Raw genomic sequence first — 19,943 nt, forward strand, 5'->3', positions numbered from 1 at the left:
AGGTCTTCCCTGCCTTCTCTTTCCCAAAGTCTCCCAAACTAACGAGGGTCCACTTCCCCGCGTTGGGAAAGAGCTTCCCCCGTGAGACTTCTGCCTGTCACGCCCCGCCGCCTCTGTTCAAGGCCAGCTCCAGCTGGTGCAGTGCCCGGGGCAAGGATGCCAAGGACCCACCTTAGCCCGAAGCGGGAAAAAGTGGGAGGGCCTGCAGCTTCCTCACCCTGGCGGAGGGGAACCCCCATGTGCAGGAAAAGTCTACAGTTGTCCTCCCTTGTCTTGACCAACTCTGCCCAGAGGAGAACCCAGCGCTGGGTGGGCTTGCGGGAGGGCAAGCTGGCGATCCTTTCTGGCAAACCAGCGTGATGGTGTTGTTGTTATTATTCTTTTATTCCTTGGGGGCACTCTGCCCAGTTTGGAGAGAGAAACCAGCTGCTCCAGTCTCCGCCGTGGAGCCAACCCCGGGCCGCTGGTTCGTGCTGGGTAAACAGGTGCCAGGGGGCGGGCAACTGCTCTCCTGCGGACGGGATGACCTCATTTCTCGGGAACGTAGCAATTACGGCAGGCTCAAGAGGAGGAGGGCAACCGGCCGGCGGGGGAGAGAGGCATCCTGGCGCAGGATGGAGAGGTGGAGGCAGGACCGGCTGGTCGGCTTCGGCGGGCAAGGGAGAAGATGGTGGGGCGCAGAGGCGCCGAACCCGAGAGAAGTGATGGCGCTCTGGAGCCGGACCAGGAGGCTCTCCATGCCAGCTGGAGTGTTGGCGACCCAGCCGGGCCCTCGTCTCGCTGGGGAGGAGAAGAAACAGTGGCGGTGCATCCAGGTGAGTTTCCAAGAGCATCGGCGGAGAGAGGGCGTTTTGGGGAGGGGGAGAGGATTTTTTCTGTCGATTCCAGCAGCAGGGTTGGCAGCTGGTGGACCCTCTGCCGCGTCTGGCCGCTTTGGGCCAAAAGGAGAAAAACGAACTGTTCCAATGTCCGTGCGGCTTCTTGGCGCTGCGTCTTGTCCTGCTTTTAACGGGGTGGTGTCCAAATCGGGAAGTGCCGATGGGTTTACTCTTCCCTTGCGAGCAGGGAGGCTTCCCTGGATCGGTTCTGACCCTAAATGGAGCCTCCATGAGCAGTACAGTCTACCGTGGAGTTCCAGACACAGCGGAGGCAGGCTCCTCGGTCTTTCCCCTCCGATTTACAAATCCCTGCAGTTGTTTCCGAAGGGAAAAAAGTTCTCTCTGGCTGTTTATTTTGACGTTCGGTTTGCTGAGAAAACAGGCCTCTCTCTGCCGGCGCGTCGCGTTAACAGGAGCCAGGGTTGACGAAACCACATCGAAGGCAGGTCTGACAACCTTGAAAGGGAGGCTAATTTATGAAAATTCCTGCCGCGATGAATGCATTTAGCTTTCAAATTCCTTCCCGCTCTGTTCCAACAGATCCAGAAGGGAAATAAAATAAAATAAAAATTGCATTTCGGTTGCTATTCGGCCAGGATCCTCACGGCCTGCGTTTTCAGGGGCGGGAGCGGATGCTCGCCTAGAGTTGTTATGAATATCCGCTACCGTGCACGAGCTGCTGATTCAAAAACTCATCGCGGGCTAATTGGCTGACTTTTAATCCCTTCCCCGTCGATGAAGCAGATTTGCATTTAGGCAGCACTGCTATGCAATTTTGGAGAGATCCAGGGGAACGAGCGGGGATAGCCCTTTGGTTAAAGTTCCCAACAATGAAAGGAAAAACTGTCCACCGTCCGTCCATTTCTCGTGCGCCTCTTTTGCTCACAAGGGTCCAAACCCCCATTATCTGGAAGTCCCAGCCCAGCGGATTGAAACAAACCATCCAGGTTTGTTGACATGCCTCCGTGTCTCCTTGGAGGACCTCGAATCCGGAAAAAACAAATCAGCGGAGCCGTTCACAAGTGTTCGCAAATGCAGAAACGCGGCAGCCACGTTAGCAGATGAAAATTCCAGGCGGCGGAAGGCGAAGGTGGTCAAACGTTGGTTTGCCGTTGAACGGTTGCAAAGGCCCCTCTTTCCGTTTAAGATGCACGAATCAGCTGGCGAGAACAACAGTGCCAGCCACCAACATTGCGCGTGTGAACGGGGAGAGAATCTAGTCGTACTCGTTGAACGAGATGGCGTTTCTTAGCTGTTTGTACGCTCTTGCTTCACGCTGGGATAAAAGGAACAAAATACGTTCGGTGCCTACAAAATAGGTCAGCACGCCGAGCGCCTCCGGGCCCGTGATGGGATAATTAAAGAGGGCATAAAGGAATAAATGCCATTTGTTTTGGAAGTGAGTAACTGGATTTACGCATCGCGCTCCGCCGTAATAGAGCTCGATGGGTTTATTTTGGCTCGGTTTGTTTCGCGAATCCAGCCTCTGTGGCTTGCACGGTAGGGTTTCCAACAAACTGGGATAGGGGATCACGGTCTGTTGGGTCTGATTTGACCAACCAAGGTTAAGCCCACCCTGGTTCAGGCCAGGCGTGAACTCGGTCCACGTGCAAAATGGTCTTCACTGCCTTCCATCATCCGTGGTTCGGGGAAGAGAAGCTGCGTTTGGAGGGGAAAGGTTGGGTGTGCGCATCGCGCCAAACCAGAGTTTGATGCATCGGTCGCCAGGGGGCTGGGCTGGTGCCACTGAGCCACAAACCAGGGTTTACAAGCCACAGGGAGAGCCAAGCCAAACCACAAAGGTGGGGTGGTGGTGAGTGTTTGTGGTGGGAAGAAATGTTTGCAAACCCAATCTGAAGCCTGGCACCGGACCAGGGGGTAGAGTGGCAAAGGGTGGATCCTCCCCGGAGGAGAGATTTTTCCCCCCAGGAGACGGAGCAGAAACCTGGATCTGTTTTGAGCAACGTGGAGATTTTGGCAGCGGATCCCCTATAATTTGGCCTGCAACCTGTCTTTCTCACCCGCCCAGAGGGTGGTTTGAGACAGGTGCTGCTCGGAAGGAGCAGAAAAACAAGCCAAGGGAAAAGGGAAATTCAGGGGTACGTTGCTGGCAGGTGGTTCGTGGCTGCCTGGCCGTCTCCCCCTTTTCCTCGCCCCTCCAAGAAGCCCCCCTTCACAGGGCTCTTGCAGATCCGTAAATTTGTCGTCAAACTTGGTGGCGGGCCGGAACCAAGTGTGCCTCTTGGCATGGTCCTTCTGAATGCTGGTCTGTAGAGGAAGGCTGGGGGTGGATTGCTCGCTGGCACTTTGCCCATGCTCAGAGACCCCTGGGGCTCTCTTTCCACTTGGCATTTCTGAGGAACGGGGCGGTCTTTGCCCCCCATCACGCCCCAACGCACAGACCCCGTTGAACCGCGATCCGAAAGCGACAGCTGACGTTTCTGGCCGCCGGTGGGACATGAGACGACCCCACTTAACATCCGCTGTGGCGCGAAGCTAACCAGGTTGCTCGTCTTGGGATCACGGGGCCCCCGCGCAGGGCAGGGGGATGTGGGCCCCCTGGACCCAGAAAGCTGGGCCGGAAACCGGATGCAGCTAAGGCAGCTGGCGAAGTTCAAAGCACGTGTTACATTCCCTGCCTGCCCGTGCCGTGGCAGAGGCCGTGATGCCAATGAGTAATGGCCTTATGGAATTCGGTGCCACAAGACGACGTGGCCAGCCAGGCTTCCCAAGGAGGGCAGTCACGAAGGAGGGCCCGTCTGCTGGGAACCTCCGAATATTAAATGCCAGGGAGGTTTAGTTTAGGAAAAGGTTAACGATGCATGGCATAATATCTAATAACGAGGCATAATTCTTCCATGGGTAGACGTTGCATCTCCCCGCCTGGCTTCCAGCAGGGTTTGAGATGGGTGGACTTCAACTCCCAGAATCCCCTGGCCAGCGTGGAATTCTGGGTGTGGAAGCCCACCCATCTTCAAGCAGCCAAGGTTGAAAAACCCGGGCTTGTTTTTATTTCGTTAACGTTTATTCAGTCGGCCTCGATGCCCACCTCGACCCACCACGCCGAGCAGCACGTCGCCCGGGACGTTTTTCACAGCCGTAGAAGCCCGGGGCAAAGTCCCTGGGAGCTGGGCGGTGCGTAAATTCCAGAAATGCTTGTTATTATCCTAGCCGAGAAAGGAAGTGGTGTGAACCTTGGCATTTCAGGGGAGAAAAGCAATAAAGAGGTAAAACGCCTGGCGCTTTGGGGCAGCACCACACCTATCCGCCTCGATCACCGCCTGGGAAGGATCTCCTGTGGCTTCCGCTCCCCGGCCGGCCGCCGTTGGGTGTTGTGGTGTGTTGTTTTACAGATGACGGGATCTGCCGCGGCTAAATCATTACGATGGACAGGAAGGTGCGCTTTAAAAGGGCTCCGATTATGGTTTTCCGTCTTCGGCGATGCTGGCTTCTTCCCCGTCCTTGGAGGAGCTGCTCAGAGTCTGGGCCGGAGTTTCTCAACCTGGGCAGCTTTAAGCCGTGTGGACTTCAACTCCCAGAATTCCCCAGCCAGCCATGCTGGCTGGGGAATTCTGGGAGTTGAAGTCCACACGGCTTAAAGCATGCCAGCTGGGGAATTCTGGGAGTTGAAGTCCACACGGCTTAAAGCATGCCAGCTGGGGAATTCTGGGAGTTGAAGTCCACACGGCTTAAAGCATGCCGGCTGGGGAATTCTGGGAGTTGAAGTCCACACGCCGTAAAGCTGCCAAGGTTGGGAAACCCAGTCTGGATCTTTTAATAGCTTGCAAGCTTTGATTACGTGGCTGCCAACGGCTTGCTTTGGCACCGATGAACTGAACAAATAAATTAATCCTAACGTTGCGTGCCATCGCCACCCCTCCTCAAGGCTAAATCCTTAGGGTAGGCGCATGCCAACTCCCATGATGCACAGCCCCGTTGGCTGTGGAGGATGGCCGCTGTAGTCCAGCATCTGAGTCGGGGGAAGCTCCTATCAGCCTCTCCCCTTTTTTTTTTTTTTAACCCCCTCCCCTCACCAGTGTCTTCAGGGCGGGTTCTCTCCGGCTCCGCCCTCAATTCGCATACGTCGCTCATTACTTAGCGATTGCAGAAGGTGTCAAAAAATAAATAGGAAAAAGGACGAGGCAGCTCGGCGCATGCGCGGGCGGAGGGAGGGGAAGGGGCGGGGCCCGAGGAGGGTCCCCGCGGCGCGAGGCCTCAGGAGACCGGCCAACCACCTTTGAGCAGGGGCGTGGCCTGCCGTCCGGCGAGACGGAGCGGACGCCGCCCGAGTGAAGCGAGGAAGGGGCGTGGCTTGCAGCGGTTCGGGACGCTTGCGGCGTCAGGAGGGGCGTGGCTGGTATATAAGCGGCGGGCGTGGCCGTCTCCGCCTTAGTTGCGCCGGAGCGTCGCCGCGGCCATGAGCGGAGCGCGCAGCCTCTGCATGCTGGTGGACTTGCAGCCGGCGGACGAGCACCCGGTAAGCGAGCTTGTGCGGACCCGGGCGGGGGGAAGCGCGGCTTGCTTTCGCCTGGCTTCGCTCTGGCGTGTTGGCATGGCTCCACTCCTGCGGGAGTATTTGGGGAAAAACAAAAAAACGTCTTTGGCTTAAAAAAGCCCAGCGGCACCGTCTCCCTCCTCGAAAAAGTCCTGGGGAGTGACGTGCATCAGCTCCCGAAGCAGGGGCGGGAAAAGCCAACAGAGGCCTTTTGCAGTTCTTTTTTTTAAACAGCGGCGTTTAAGGACGGCTCAGAGCGGTCAGAAGTCGGGTGGTTGTAAAGAGGAAGGCCAGCTGCCGCCCTGCCTGAGTTATAGGTCTGCAGTGCAGCGTGGAAAGCCGCCAGGGGGGCCGATTTCGGCGCGTGGAGGAGCCAGTTGGCTTTTCCTCGCGAGGAGCCCCCGAGGCGAAAGAAGGGCCCATCCCGTGGGCTCAGGGCGCCACTGAGCATGTGCAGACTTTCTCCTCCTCCTCCCCCCGCGTTGGCACCTTACAGATGTTTTGGATGAGGACTCCCACAATCCCCAGCCCGCAAGGCTGTCTGGGGGCTGTGCGTTATGGGAGCTGGAACCTGCCCAGGGGGAAGGGGGGGTCTCTCCTTCCACAAGTCCCCATTTGGGGTGCCGGGGGGGTCAAAGATGACACCCCATTTCGCGCACCCGGCTTTTTTCTTTGAAACCAGGCATTTTGCGCCGCGTAGAAGGCGATAATTGAACAGATATGATTGATCGGTGGCTCTGGTGGGCTTGTGATGGATTGATTTTTCGGCTGGTGCCCCATCACCCCCCGTTAAACCCCCAGAGATTTATTGGGGGTCCAGGATGGGCTTCATCCACATCTCCGGCCGATTCCTTGCTCCGAGTTGTGCTTCTGGAGCTGCATGGGGGGGAACCCCGTCTAGGATGTTGGAGACCCGCAAAGCGCAGGACTTATTTCATTTGCCTCTCGCTGAACCTGTTGAACGAGCGCCTTCTCTTTTCCTTTCAGCCTGGATTCTGGGTCTTGGGAGGGGGGAAACGGGACCCCCCCCCCCGCTCTCTTTCCGAGCCTTAGGATGGGAGAAGAGCTCAGGAAAAAGTGCAACGGAGGTCTTGCTCAACACGGTTCAGGCAGCCAGATTTTTGCTTGCAGGAATTAGGAGGCGAGCTACAGCTGCCTTTTACGTAACATCTGAGAATCCCTGTGTAGTGTGTGTGTGCGCGCGTGTGTGTGCAAGCAGGGCGTGTGCAGATAAAACTCTGTGGGGTACTGGGCCTTGTTTGGATGTCTGTTAATTTTCTTTTATGTGCCTGCGGCTGGTCAAATAATAGAATTGGGGTCATTGTGCCTGGATTATTTAAAAGGGGGGGAAGGAAATACAGCATTCTTAAACATATTTTGTATTTTAAAAAGATGGATTTTTTTTCCCATGGATCAACACACCGATGGTTTATTGAATCTGATAAATCATAACTGGGCTTATCCATCAGAAAAGCCCTCTTTGATGATAGGGGAGTACTTTTTCGGGAACCCACGAGGATGGCATCAAAAATATGCAAGGTTTTGGGTTTTGCAGCACTGCTTGTCAGATAAGAAGCTGGGGGGAAAAAAGAAGGGATGGGGAAGAAGGGAAACTCCAAATTAAGCAGGCGTCTGCAGTTTAAAGTCTGTCCTAGGGTGGAAATTAGATGGAGTGCCTGGTGTCAAGTTGCGTCTCAATGCAAGGACAAAATGGTTCTGAAAATGCAAAGATGATTAATTCTCAGCCTGCTGCCCCAGAAACTCAGCAGGCACCTGGCCCAGAGCGCAAATAATGAAACATTTTGGGTTAGGATTAGGGCCTTGATTAATAAAGCCAGGGAAGGAATTGGGGTGATGCGGAATCGATGAATCCCAATTGTGCGGGGCTGCCGAGCCCTGGAAGGGGATGTTGCTCTCCAGAGGTAAACCCCTCTTTCCAGAGGTGGAAAATATTCTTTCTCGCCTGGATGCAAACCCCCCAAAGCGCTATTTCTGTTAGACGTTGCAGGGCTGGGGAAGGAAGTCGGTGTGGCTCCCCTCGATTGGGTTTTCTCCCCCTGAAAAGATGGTTTGCGGAACGCCAGGAATTTCACCCCTCCTTAAAACTGGGCTGATAAATAGACCTGGATAGTGTCGTCTCCTGTAAACACAGTGGCTGCTGCTTGTCTGTAATTCTCCTCCCCGCTTTTTTCCTTAGTTATCTGCAGTTTCCCACCCGGATTCCTGGAATTCTTAAAGCAAAGACTCAGTGCCCGTCAGTGATCTCCTAAAGCTTAGCAGAAAATATAGCTGACCTCCTTCGCTTTTCCCCACTCCCCTTTCTGGGTTTCATTTCATACACCCCCTTCCTCCTCCTCACCTGTCCTTGACTAGCGTCTCAAAGTCGAAGGACCTCTGAACGCGTACAGAGCGCTGGCTCTTTCGTGCTCAGTGCCTGTCACCCATATCCAGACTTCTAAGGGCTTCGCCCCCTTGGAAAAAAGGTTTATTGGATGGGGCCCATTCCAATAATTTTGATCTGTTTTTACAGGCTTCGTTTTTATCGATCCTACGAAAGAAACTTAAAAAAAAAAAAATCAACAGAACGCTTCAGCCAGCGACAGACCAAAATCATTAGCTGAAATTAGGAGGCAAGAAAGGGTAACTTAAAAAAGAATAACGTGACCGGTTACAACTTTGAATGGCGTTGGGTAGTTTCTCTAAACGTGCACCATCTTGCAGAGGGCTTGGCTCGGAACCTGGAATGTGGGGTTTAAAGTCAGGTTTCTTTTCTTTTCCTCCAAAATAAACCAAGTTCCTGGTTCCCGTCCTTCGGTAGCCAAAATGGCACCATCTGCCCACCCTCTCTCAGCGGGCTTAGAGTAAAAGTTTGCAAAAATATCGCCTGTCTCCTTCCCCCCAATTTTTAGCACTTTCTGGGCTCAAGGGGGCCCCTTGTGAACTGGATGCTGGGGGCCGACCGAGACAAACCGCCAGTAATTTTCAAAAACAGAGGCGAGGTTGCCCCATTCTTGAAAGCACGTGCCAGGGATTGGCCTGTGAGCACCATGTAGCTATTTTTATTGGACAGGTCTCCCATATCGGTGCCTTTGCTGGATGAGAAAAGTCTGTCTTCCCACCAAATAACGGGTCGGGATGGTGGACCAATTTCCTGAGCCATCGAGAGGCTGGAGCGCTTAAGTTTCCTTTAATTCCTCTTTATGAGTCACGTTTTTCATAGGTCTTTCCCCATCGTAACTCAAGAACCGTGCTTATAAGTGCACTTATAAGGGAAAACAGTCCATCCTTTCTAGATAAAGGTTCCTGAGGAAACTTCTCACTAACCTGTCGTTGACTCAGACTTGCTCAGGCTGTTAAGTTTCTTGCTGTCGAGGTCCAGGCGTGTCTACCTGGCGTTGCAACGATGGGATTTTTCTGCTCCTGGTTTGAACCAAAGAGGCCATTCTCACATCTCCTAGATCTGGCCTCTTTTAGACAGTTTAATTTGGCTTCGTTCCCAGCAGCTGGACTTCCCAATGGCCCAACCAACTCAGGGCGGTTCCCGTATTTGGTGGGCTGGGCATGACTAAGTCCAGTGGAAACTTCTGGAGATCTTCGTTGGGAGAACCTCTCCATGGCTGCCTTGCGAAGGCCGCTTAAGAAGGCCAAGGATTAAGGCATCTTTTTGACCCTTCCTGATAAATAGCAAGATAAAAATCTAATTGTCTTGACTTAATGTGTTCCTGGATGGCGCCTGGCCTTCCTTTCTGCCTCTGGCCAAACTCTTACTGAAATGAAGCAGAGGGGCTTTAGCGAAAGGTCAGATGGAAAGAAAATGACTTCCTTGGCTCAGGAAGCAGGACTTCATCCGCTCCGTCGCTCATTATACACCAACACAGCTCCGGGGGTTCGTCAGCTCTTGTGAACAAGCCTCCGATTGCCGCAGATCCTGTCTGAGTTGTGAATAGCAGATAGGGGTGTTTTGACAGCTCGCCGCTGTTGGAAAGCGAAGTCGTCTTGCAGGTTTTGAGCAGAGAAAGGGTGTGTGTGAAGTGAATCTGAAGTAGCTAATTGTGTTTCCCTGGGGTTGTGAATGCCTCGTTTTGCTATAACTAGCCCTGCCACCTTTGTCAACCTGGATTCTTCTAGATGGCTTGGATGGAGACGTTGATGTAAGCTTCGGTATCTGGAGAAAAGGTAGAGGGACCCACACTGTTCCTCTACTTTTGGGGCACAAAGGGAGGTCTGTTGGTGGCATCTTCGGTAACGTTGCTGGATGGGCTAGAGATTTGCTCTGTAAAAAAAACAATAAATGAAGCTTTAGTGAGTTTTCTGAAGGACAATTCCTTTATTTTCCATGCGGCCGAGTCTTTGACCCCTGGGAAACGATGTGGCCGGACACCGATCTGATGAAGGGTTGAGGGTCAGAAGGATAAAGATGTTCCTTGGGCTCCCTTCCCTGGGAAGAAGCTTGGCAAAATCCTAGGGGATTGGGTTCCCTCATAGGGGTATGTAGGTTAGGGTTGAACCTGGTTTGATCATCCTTCCAGGTACAAATCTGTCTGGTGCGTGGTGTCAACTGGGACTTGAACGATCTTTGGAGTAACACGGGGTGCAATTCCATAAAGGTTTAGCAGATGAATCAGTGCATTAACGGTGATTCCTCAGACCAACCTCTGGTAGTGTAGGGAAACATCAATGGACTTACTCTTGAGTCAGCCTGCGGTGAATAAAGCCTGCAGGCTGCGTAATCTTCTGTAGGGGCGTTACATAATGACCACAGGCTGGTTTTTCTTTTATTCTTGGGATTGAAGGATTAAAAAAAAAAATGAATGGGTTTCTTTTGTCTTACGCGCAGGCAGTGGGAAGGCTTTGCTCCTAAATAGTGAATAACTGGGCAGAAGCAGCATCTCTTAAAACAGTGTTTCTCAACCTCAGCGACTTTAAGATGGGTGGACTTCAACTCCCAGAATTCCCCAGCCAGCATGGGAGTTGAAGTCCACCCATCTTAAAGTCGCTGAGGTTGAGAAACACTAAGCTAGATCACTGTAACTGGGTGTGGAGACATCACCAGGTGGTGACCTCTAATTATTGTTGAAGAACTCCAACCCCCATCATCCTTGATCAGGTTCCCATGGGCTGATGGGGGCTTGGATGCAACACTGGCCCTCTTCTCCTAGTGTAGAGAGAAGATCTTTTTCAAATTTCTTCTTCCCTGACCCCGCTCAGAGAGACGTCTTCTTCATTCAACGTCTTGGTTTCCACCCAATAGGGCAATAGCCACGGGTCCAGATATGTCTATATTTTTCAGTTTTTAAGGGCTAAGGAACACAGGGCATGTTTTGAGGAGGGGTCTGGAGGGCTTTGTAGTTTCCCAGCTTGGATTCCTGATCGGTTATGCCCCTCGCCTAGTCCTACAACCGTCGTCCATGGCTGGGGAAGGGCTGGGAGTTGAAGTCCACGCATCTTAAAGGGGTGAAGTCTGAGTTTAAAAGAAAGGGGTCTGGGGTCCTTTGTGGTGCCAGGCTGTTAAGGATCCTTCTGGCAAAGGGTATCCAGCAGGGGAGCCCAGGTCCTCCTGCAGCCAAAAGTCCACCATCCAAGATGGACGTTGGAAGGTCAGGAGAAGCCAGCAAGAGAGCTGGGCTCTTGCAGCCCTGCCTCTTGGCCAACGGCCCCCAGATTCCTGGGGCGGGGGAGACCCGGCTGCCAGGCTGGGATCCTTCCCAGGAGAATCCTTTTCTGCCTCCCGCGCTTGCGTATCAGATCAAGGCGGGCTTCCCGGCCCGGCCGATCCCATCCTCCTCCCTCCCCAGGTGTGTCTTTGCTCTGGGCCGGGATCCGCTCGGCCACCTCCCTGCGTATCGCCCATCGAAATGACTCACCTGAGCCTGGCAGATCTTGGCTTGGCTGCTTGTTCACTGCCATATTTGGAAAGGTTGCCGTGTCCCGCTGGCTTGCTCCTTTGGTGTGCCCGGTGGCTTCTGCCGAGCCGGCGGTGGTGACACCATTCGGGAAGGTGTCATGCCTTTGAGGGCGAGGCTTGGTTTATAACTAAAGCTGGTGTGTGTGTGTGTCCTCTGACGTAGCGTTAAACTGGGGAGGGGTTTCCTTTGTCCAGAGGCCAAAACGCCTTGCAGAGGCGATGGCGAAAGTCAGCGGGCACGCCTAGAAGTGATGCTGAAAAGCAGATGGGGCGCGATTCTGCTTCACTGATCCTTTTAGTGACGTTTATTTTATTGATTTATAGATCAAGTTTGTCACCGCCCCCCTCGTTGCAAAGCAACTCTGGGCGGTTCGCAAAGGAGATAAAATCCATTAAAAAACACTACAGAAACAATCTTAAAAGCAGTAAGTAAATGCCAAGAATGATGGAATTGGCAAATAACCCAGATCTCAGAGGGATGTCGGGCCTCGTAGGAGGCGGCCGGATCCTCAAAGGTGGACGGAGGATGATCCCGGATGGAGAGAAACGCGGGCAGGACGTTCTCCATGCAGGTGACCCTGCTAGACAGCCTAATTTGCATAGGGAAATGAGGTGCCGGCGCTTAATTTCAGCCTTTTCTGAATATGGTTTCCTTGTGTCGGTCCTCCGTCTTTCCCGCTGCTGTGGATCCCATGCCTTGATGGGAAAGCGTTTTCTCTCTCTGGTGAGATACGCCCGCTGGAGCTGGGTGGCCAATAAACTCAAATGATTAATAATAATAGGAATAATAATAATAATAATAATATATTTGCATGGTATAATTGAGGCAGAGCCAGTCAGCGGTTAATTCTCTCTCTGTCTCTCTTTCTCTCCCCTACCCCTTCAGGACAGCGTGAAAGTCTTGAGGCTGACCCTCCAGAATGACCTTCCCGGGGACCGGCGTAACCAAGTAAAGCAAAAGGTAAGTGTGCGCCTCTCAGCCCTTCAAGGTAGGCCGGTCCAGGAAACATTTCTGCAGCGTTCTTCGTTGCAGAATTAGAGGCCGGAAAGCCCGTCCAGGGTCCTCAGTCTTAGGCTAAACAAAATCAAAGCGGGGTCATTTGGGGTTTCTCGCTCACGCGGCCTTCCTCGGAAACTCCCCCCTCTCGGGCAGGTGGGAAACGGGTATGTTTTCGGCCGGGGGCCGTGTGGGCTTTGAACCTGCTTGTGGCTGCGCTCTCTAGCTCTTGCCCCGCGTCTTCTCGCTGCAGCCGGTGGGGAGGGCGTTTGCCATGGTAGCCAACCGGCCCGCGAGCAGCCACGCCCTGGCTTCCGAATGCGTCAAATCCAACGACGGCGACGAAGAGATCATCAAGGTGAGCCTCTCTCGGGGCCTGCGTGAAAATCATCTTGGATTCGTGACCTGTAATTCTTTTTATTTTTTATTTTGGAGGATTGGAACCCTGAGCCGTTCCCGAACGGGCTGGCATTCGGGCAGGGTGAGCAGAAGAGGCTAGCCTCCGCTGGGCTTGAAGCGGCTAGCCTCTTCAGCCCCCGAAACGGCTAGCCTCTTCAGCCCCCGAAACAACTGGTGGAGAGGCAGAAATTCGCTTTTCCGACCGTTGCCCCGAGAGGCTCTTTTTAAGGAACTTGGCTAACAAAAGGGATCAGCACCCTTGGGAAGTCTCCTCCAAATGGGCTCCCCGCGGGGTTTTCGTCTTCAAAAGCAGGCGCAAGGAGAGCGCCGCCAAGAAGCTTGTCCTTGGTGGCCCCTTGCAGTCGTCTTTGGCCACTGGGCCCATCCTCTGTATTAGCCCCAGAACCGGACGTGCTAGTCTTTCCCCCAAAGCTCAGGGAATGCTTGCAAACGGGAAGAAAACGAGGCCTTTGCTCCTTCCCTGTTCCAAGCCGGCCCTTGAGTTTTCTGCTCCCGAGACGAACAGCCCCTCCACCTTTTAAAGACAAATTTCTGCAAGGAAGCTGAAGACGGTCCTGGGTGCAGAGCGACCTGGCGTGCCGTCTTGTTCGCAGAACCGGTGCAGCCTGCTTTTTAGGCTTCACGGGGGAGTGTGTGCGCGTGTGCACGCCGGCTCCCTTGCTCCTGTTCCCTAGTCCCAGGCTGTGCACCGCTTTGAAACGGCCCAGAAACGCTGGACGTGCCTTGTCTCGCTTTCCTGTCCCCTTCCCCGTCCCCTCTCCGACGGGTGTTCTGGTTTCTTCTCCGGTGACTCAGGTGTATCTCAAAGCGCGGGCCGAAGACGGGGCGACGCACAGAAACGGCTTCTCTCCCTCGGCAAACGACAGCTGTCATCCGCCGGAGGTAATTAGCGCCTTTCGCACGACACAAAACGGGGAGAGGCGAGCCGCCAACGGAAGCCAGCTTTTGGGAAAACTGATGACTCGCCGGAGCGCTCAGTGCATCCTCCCTTGGCGGCTTTGCAAACGCTGGGCCGAGTTTTCAAACTCTTAGTTAAAAAAAAAGAAAAAGATGAACACACAAATTCCCGGAGCCCGCAACGGAGAGGCGATCGAAAATTGGCTGTGTTTTTTTCCTGCACTTAACCCCGTCACGTTCTGGTGGAAGCCTCGGGTTTGAAAAACCCTCTTCGGTGCTTCCACGCAGCTTTCAGATTTTTGCCTTGAAGCTCTTGCAGACGAAGAGGCAAGCCACCCCCTTTTTCTAGGGAACAGGCTTGCCTCTTCGACCCCTGAAATCACTTGCTTTTCTGCACAGAGATATGGGCCTTTATCCCTCCCCCGACTCCCGGCCCCCCTTCCGTGGGTACTTTGGCAGCCTGGACTGGTTGCAAAGCACACAAGCTTTGCGCGGAAAGGAGCTTTTTGAGTTTGGCAGGAGACGGTTTCCGTCTCCCTGGCACCAAAGGCTTGCCCGCGTAGCTGGCTGATTCACTCTTAACTTGAGTGGGTGGGATGCCCTTCCCAGATGTTTAGCTGGCTGGCAGAGCATTGTTGTCTCTGTCTCTGTGCTGTGTTTCTTGGCTGAGCTGCATCTGCGCCGCGCCCGTTGGTGCCTTGGCGACGCGGGGTAGGAGGGCCGTGGCTTCAGAATGTGGGTGGGACGCTGGAGAGAGATGGGTTGGGTTCTTCACTGCCACTCACTGCAGGTCTGCCAGACTCATCACCCCAAGGTTGGGCACCCCACCGGCCCGAAGATGGATTCATGGCCCCAGTGACACGCCTAACGGGGTTTCGTTTTTGTTTCTGAAATGCAGCTTCCCCCGGACAAGCCAAATGGCTTCCAGCCTCTTCGAACGGTTTCGTATCGCAGCGTATCCGTAAGCCAGGTCTGTGCCAGGACTCGGGGTGGGGAAGGGGCTGAGTTCCAAGGCGGGGCTCTAGGGGTTTCCCCCAGAACATGGGTCGATGCCGGAGAGCCTCGTGACGTTTGGGGTCTTTGGGACAGCTTCCTCGGATCGACGCGTTTCTGTTTAAGAAGGGGCACGAAACCTTGCACGGGTGCTGGGAGTCTAGCAGCACGTGCATGAAATTCATTACTCTGATTTTAGTTTCTCCTGCCCACATTTATCTGATTTTAGCCCCTTGAAGCGTGAAACAAACAACGTATCGGTCCATTAAAAAAAATCCATCATTGGAATAATATCTGGTATGACTACTGGAATAATATCGGCGTGATTTAAATTGGCATGAAAACCTCTTTCGAAGCTCTCTTGTGTGGTGAGCAAATGGAGTTTTCTGCCCCTCGATTCGACCCCTCTTCTGACCCATCTTTCTGCGTAGGACGAGCCGATGTATCCTGCCGAGGACATCTCGGTCATGCGCGAGACCACCAAGAGGCTGTTTTCTAAACTTCAGGAGGCTGAGAAGAGGCATCAGTCGGATCGGGCTGCCTACGAGGTGAGCTTGAAGGGAAGTCCCGGATGTCTATTTTGCAATGCGCCCTTTAAACAGGAGGGGCTGAAACCTGCAATAATGTCCTGACTCCTGGCAGGGAAATGGGTAATGCTTTGCCGGCTCTAATCTCGGTAGACAAATAATTAAGAAAAAATGCCTTTTCTGTCGAAAACCAGTGGAGTGAGAATTTCTGGGAGGTGTGGGGTTCGTAGCTGGTGAAAGAACTATTTGTATCCTGCCCTTCCGCTCAGACAGAAAAAGGAGGTTTCTAAACTTGGCAGCCCCGAAGAATTGAAGGATGGTTTCGCTTAAGGGAAGAGGCTTACGTTTGTAAATACAGAGAGTACTTTTTCAAGCAGGCTGTCTGAAACCGACGACATGTAAGGGAAAAAGGGACGGGGAGGGTAGAGGAAAAGAGCAGGCCTAGGCAGCATTCCTCAAGGGCCAGTCCTTGCAATCAGCTGAGATGTGGCACTTCTGGCCAGAATCGAGGAAATGTGCGCCCTTTTGCACGGATCCCGTGATTTTTTGCACAGATCCCGTGATTTCTTGCACGTGCTGCGATCTAGCCCTGTTTTATAGCATAGGAAAAGTTGTGCGGGGATACCAGCAACTCTGGATTGCTCTGGGTTTCTACCGGGTGGGGAGAATTTCCAATCCAGATTTTCCTCTCGTGCTGCAGACATCCATCTCCCACTACCGGAGGGAGGCAGAACAGTCGGGCATAGCCCTCCGGAAAGCCGAAACGGAGTTGGAACTGAAGGACCTTAAACTGGAAGAATTACAAAGGCTTCTCACTGGCATGGAGAAGGTAATGCTGGAGAATATATGCCTCCTCTTCCTCCTCCTCCTCCTCCTCCTCCTCCTCCTCTCAGCTTTGAAATGGACGTTGGTCTGCAGATCTGCCCCGGGCACCATTTTCTCTTGGGCCCGGGAAGGGCCCTGCTGTCGGGGAATTGGGCCTCTTTGCCCCCTTCCAGCGATGGGAACTGTCATCCAGGGCTGCGGGAAGGAAGGGAGGTCTTGCATCATGTCAGTTCCCAAGGCCCCTTGCTGGATTCCTCTGGAAGGAGGTCACTTGGGGTGAAAGCAAGAACCTCTATTGGGGGGTGTGGGGCCCCTGAGCCAGACCAGCAAGCAGGAATCGGAGTCCAGTGTGTTTCTGGGCCCGGGGGTGCCAGGAAGGGGCGTGGGGCTGGGCGGCCGTCCCATCCCGCCTCCCTCTTCCTCCTCGTGCAGGAACACCAGATCCTCTTGCAGAAGGTGAGAGATGGCGAAGCGGAGCTGGAAGCACTGAGGAACTTGGAGCAGGACAAGGTTGCTGAGCAGGAAAGGTGAGGCTGTGGCTGAGCCCGGGGCCGGGGCGGGCCCCGAAGTGGCTCCCGCCTCCCTCCGCAGCCAACCCCAGGGATCGGCTCAGCCCTCCCTGGCGGAAGCTGCCACCGCCCACAAACCATTCCTTCCCTTTCCTTCTCCCCCAGGTCGGCCAAGCTGGAGAAGGAGGTGGCCACTCTGCGGGAGAAGATTCACCACTTGGACGACATGCTGAAGAGCCAGCAACGCAAAGTCCGGCAGATGATCGAGCAGGTGGGTGTGGCCAGGCGAGGGTGGGGGGTGGTCCGGCAGTCCACGGGACGACTGGGCGGGGGCGGGCGCTGGGCCCCCCGGGGTCAGCTCCAATCTCCGGTCTTCCTCTTCAGCTGCAGAACTCCAAGACGGTGATCCAGTCGAAAGACGCGATCATTCATGAGCTGAAGGAGCGAGTGGCGTATCTGGAGGCCGAGGTGAGGGGCTGGCTCTGGTTTTGCTGCTCGAGGGTCCCACTGACTGGGTTTGGGGGGGGGGCTGTCCACAAGCTTGCCTGGCGGCCATCCATGGTGCTGTAACCCTAGATTCTCTGGCCCGTCCCTTAGAAAAGATTCCAGTCCTCACTGTTCTGGACAAAGGGCACACTATGGACATTAAACGAAGACGCCTTCGTCTTGGCCCTGAGCTGGGCAATTGGAGCATAGAAATACCCCCTTCCATGACACCCAACATCTTAGTTGCCCTGAATCAACATCTTCCGAGCTTCCCCTTCATTTGGGGTTCAGGGATCGATGGCTTCTGAATCGGGAGGCTCCACAAACGGTCATGGCTGGCAGCTGTTGTGGACTCCCCTCCCTGTCTAAAACCAGCCCAATGCTTTTGGAAGCATGGAGATGTAGGACTCCCACTCCCATCATCCTGGGTTGGGGGGAGGCTGCAGTATGGTCCCAGGCTGTGCTCCGCTGCCCTCTGGTGGACCGTTAGGGTACTGCTGGAGTCTGGGCACCCCATTGTCAGAGAAGAGTTGCGTTAATCGCCTTTGGGAGTCCGAAAAGGGGCTCCCAGAGTGCAGTGCCTGTTTTTGGTGAATTAAGTCGAGATTTTGGCATCTGATGGGGCGGCTGGGGAATTCTGGGAGTGGAAGTCCAGCCATCTTAAAGTGGCTAAGGCCGAGGAACTGAAGAGGGCCACTTGCAAGGCCAGGCTGCTCGTCAGGACGGGCCCCCTGAGCCGCGACCCAGCTCCTCGCTTCTGGGCAAGGGGTTTAACTCCTTGCCTTCTTTCCCGCACGGAAGAACCTGGAGATGCACGACCGCATGGAGCACCTGATCGAAAAGCAAGCCAACCCCGGTGCCTTCCCTGCCCGCTCCCGTTCCAAGTCGGAGACCGTCAGCAGGTGAGCCGTGGCACAGAGGGGAGCCCGGCTTGCATCACCGCATGCCCGCCTCCCCTTGAGGACCAGCGTGGTGGGTCGGGTGGGCCATCCTCCTCACATCTCAAGCTTCCAGTTGGGGGGGCTGCAGGAGAGGTCGAGGGCTTCTTCTCGTGGCTCAGGGTTGAGCCGTGGGGTCCTTGGTGCCCTCCTGCAGACGCTTCATTACCCAGCTAGGTAACATCGTCAGGGGCGGGTTGGGGCTTGCTGGCAGGGCGAGCTACTCTCCGCCAACAAACCCCTCGCACTGGGGGTGTTACCTGGCTGGGTAATGAAACATCTGCAAGGAAACAACCAAGATCAGAGCGCGCCAAGAACCCAACACGCCACTTCCCTTTCAACAATAGTCTTCTGGGCAGAAAAGAGCAACGTAAGTGGAATCATAACCGAGAATACTTATCGCAGCCACGGGAGGACCTTTGCAGCAAAACGGTGACTTGAACCCGCCTCAGCTCTGCGCAAAATGCCCCCCTCTCACCGCCATTCGAGTCCAGGCAGAGCAGAAAGAGCAGCTGGCTGTAAACAGGCCATCAATCTCTGTTACAGAGATAGCTTTGGGCCCTTAATGCGAATCCTGCCCAGATGTAGTTGGGGAAACGCCGAACGTTGCAAAGCATACGGTGAGACCCCGTCAAATCTTTGCACACCTTCGTTCCCGCAATAAATCTCTTTTTTCTTCTTCTTCTTCCTTTTCCTCCAGCAAAAGGTTCGCCAAGCCTGTGGGGCCCAAACCTTTGCCCCTGATCAGAGTGTTGGAAACATGAACGGGATTGTGACTCCGCGTGGAAAATCGCGCCACTGCAAACCCGCTGGACGTAGGCAGTTGCCTCTCCTTTGCCGCTTCGTCCCCCAAGTTTCCCAGCTCACCACCTCCTGTGCCAAGGGAATGAGTTGGCACAAGCAGGAAGGCCTCCCGGGGCTCAAAAGCCGTGAATTTTATCGGACGGTGTGGATCGGGGAGGAAATGTGGGACAGTAGAGGAAAATCGAACGATTGGATAGCGGGTTCCTTTAGAAAAGGACAGTGCCTTTTAAACTTCCACACTCAGCCCCCCCAGTTTCATAGCTCGGTTCTTATGCAAAGCCGTTTTGGGGGCGGGGGGAGGAGGGACGGCACACTCGTGGCTCTTCTTGCGAATCGAGACGGATTAAAAAATAGAGAGCTTTTATTTGCCTGTTCAGTGTGGCGCTTCCCGCTTTCTCCTGTCCCCGCGGAGAAAGAGATGTGGGCCGGTTGAACCCAGAGTTCCCCCCGCGCCCCCCTCAATAAAATAAGCCAAGCTAGATCCCCGTTCGCCTACGGACAGTTGATTCCTGTAATTTAATTTAGCACCCTGTGTGTGTGTCTGTATATATCTGTCTATGAAATAAATGCAAATCTGGTGTTTAAAGAATGCGCTTTGTCTCCGTGGGTCTTGCACCGTCTTGCGGCGATCCAGTTTCCGGCGAAAAGAGGGACCCTGAGACCGGTTCCCAAAACCGCCTCCTGGTCGACGGCACGGATGAGTCAGCCTTGATGGGGAGTAAATCCCCTCCAAGGCCAGTCAGATAAATGATCTAGGAGACGTGTTTGCTCAGCACTCTAAGCTTACTTAGTATTAACTTGGTTCCTTTTTGGCGGGGGGGGGTCCTTCCCCTTTGTGATAAATCCAGCCCCGTTGGATGAGTCGAAGATTCTGCGTATAGCAGAACCTGTAAAATGGGTTCATCCCGCAACCAGGTTTGGCTGCGGCTCCAAGAGCCTGTTTCCCCGTCAGCAAGTTCGGGTTTTCGCTTTCGATTGTCCCTTTTGCTGGGTCAGACGGTCTCCGGTCTCCGGTCTCCAGTCCGGTCAGAAACGAGGTGCAGTTTTGGAGCGTCTGCAAACAAGCTCAGATGATGAAGGCGATTATTATTTATTAAACTGGAATGGGACCCGGCTCCCAGCGGCTCTGGGTGGCTCACAGTCTTCCTAACCTGTTATTTAGCAGAAAGTGGTTGGTTGGTTGGTTGGTTGGTTGGTTGGTTGGTTGGTTGGTTGGTTGGTTAAGTGCTTGGGGAATTCTGGGAGTTGAAGGCCACCCATCTTAAAAGT

General features: G+C 54.2%; 1 protein-coding gene across 2 annotated transcripts; it reads left to right on the forward strand.

Annotated features, from left to right (window-relative positions):
- The first annotated feature begins 599 nt into the window (after window positions 1-599).
- TUFT1 (tuftelin 1) lies at window positions 600-19,263 on the forward strand. Of its 2 annotated transcripts, none has more exons than XM_007427929.4 (12): window positions 600-815; window positions 12,165-12,239; window positions 12,529-12,633; window positions 13,491-13,577; window positions 14,491-14,562; window positions 15,017-15,133; window positions 15,813-15,941; window positions 16,370-16,464; window positions 16,612-16,717; window positions 16,831-16,914; window positions 17,734-17,834; window positions 18,571-19,263. In XM_007427929.4, exons 1-12 carry the CDS (start codon window positions 615-617, stop codon window positions 18,632-18,634), a joined length of 1,236 nt encoding a protein of 411 aa, XP_007427991.3. In that variant the 5' UTR covers window positions 600-614; the 3' UTR covers window positions 18,635-19,263. The 2 variants fall into 2 exon arrangements, with proteins under 2 accessions (XP_007427991.3, XP_007427993.1); XM_007427931.3 differs by lacking the exon at window positions 600-815 and adding an exon at window positions 5,256-5,355.
- Window positions 19,264-19,943: the final 680 nt, after the last annotated feature.

The sequence above is a fragment of the Python bivittatus genome, unplaced genomic scaffold (assembly GCF_059951505.1).
Source record: "Python bivittatus isolate LINGU-HERP-01145 unplaced genomic scaffold, Pbiv_v1 ctg000180_np1212, whole genome shotgun sequence".
NCBI lineage: Eukaryota > Metazoa > Chordata > Lepidosauria > Squamata > Pythonidae > Python > Python bivittatus.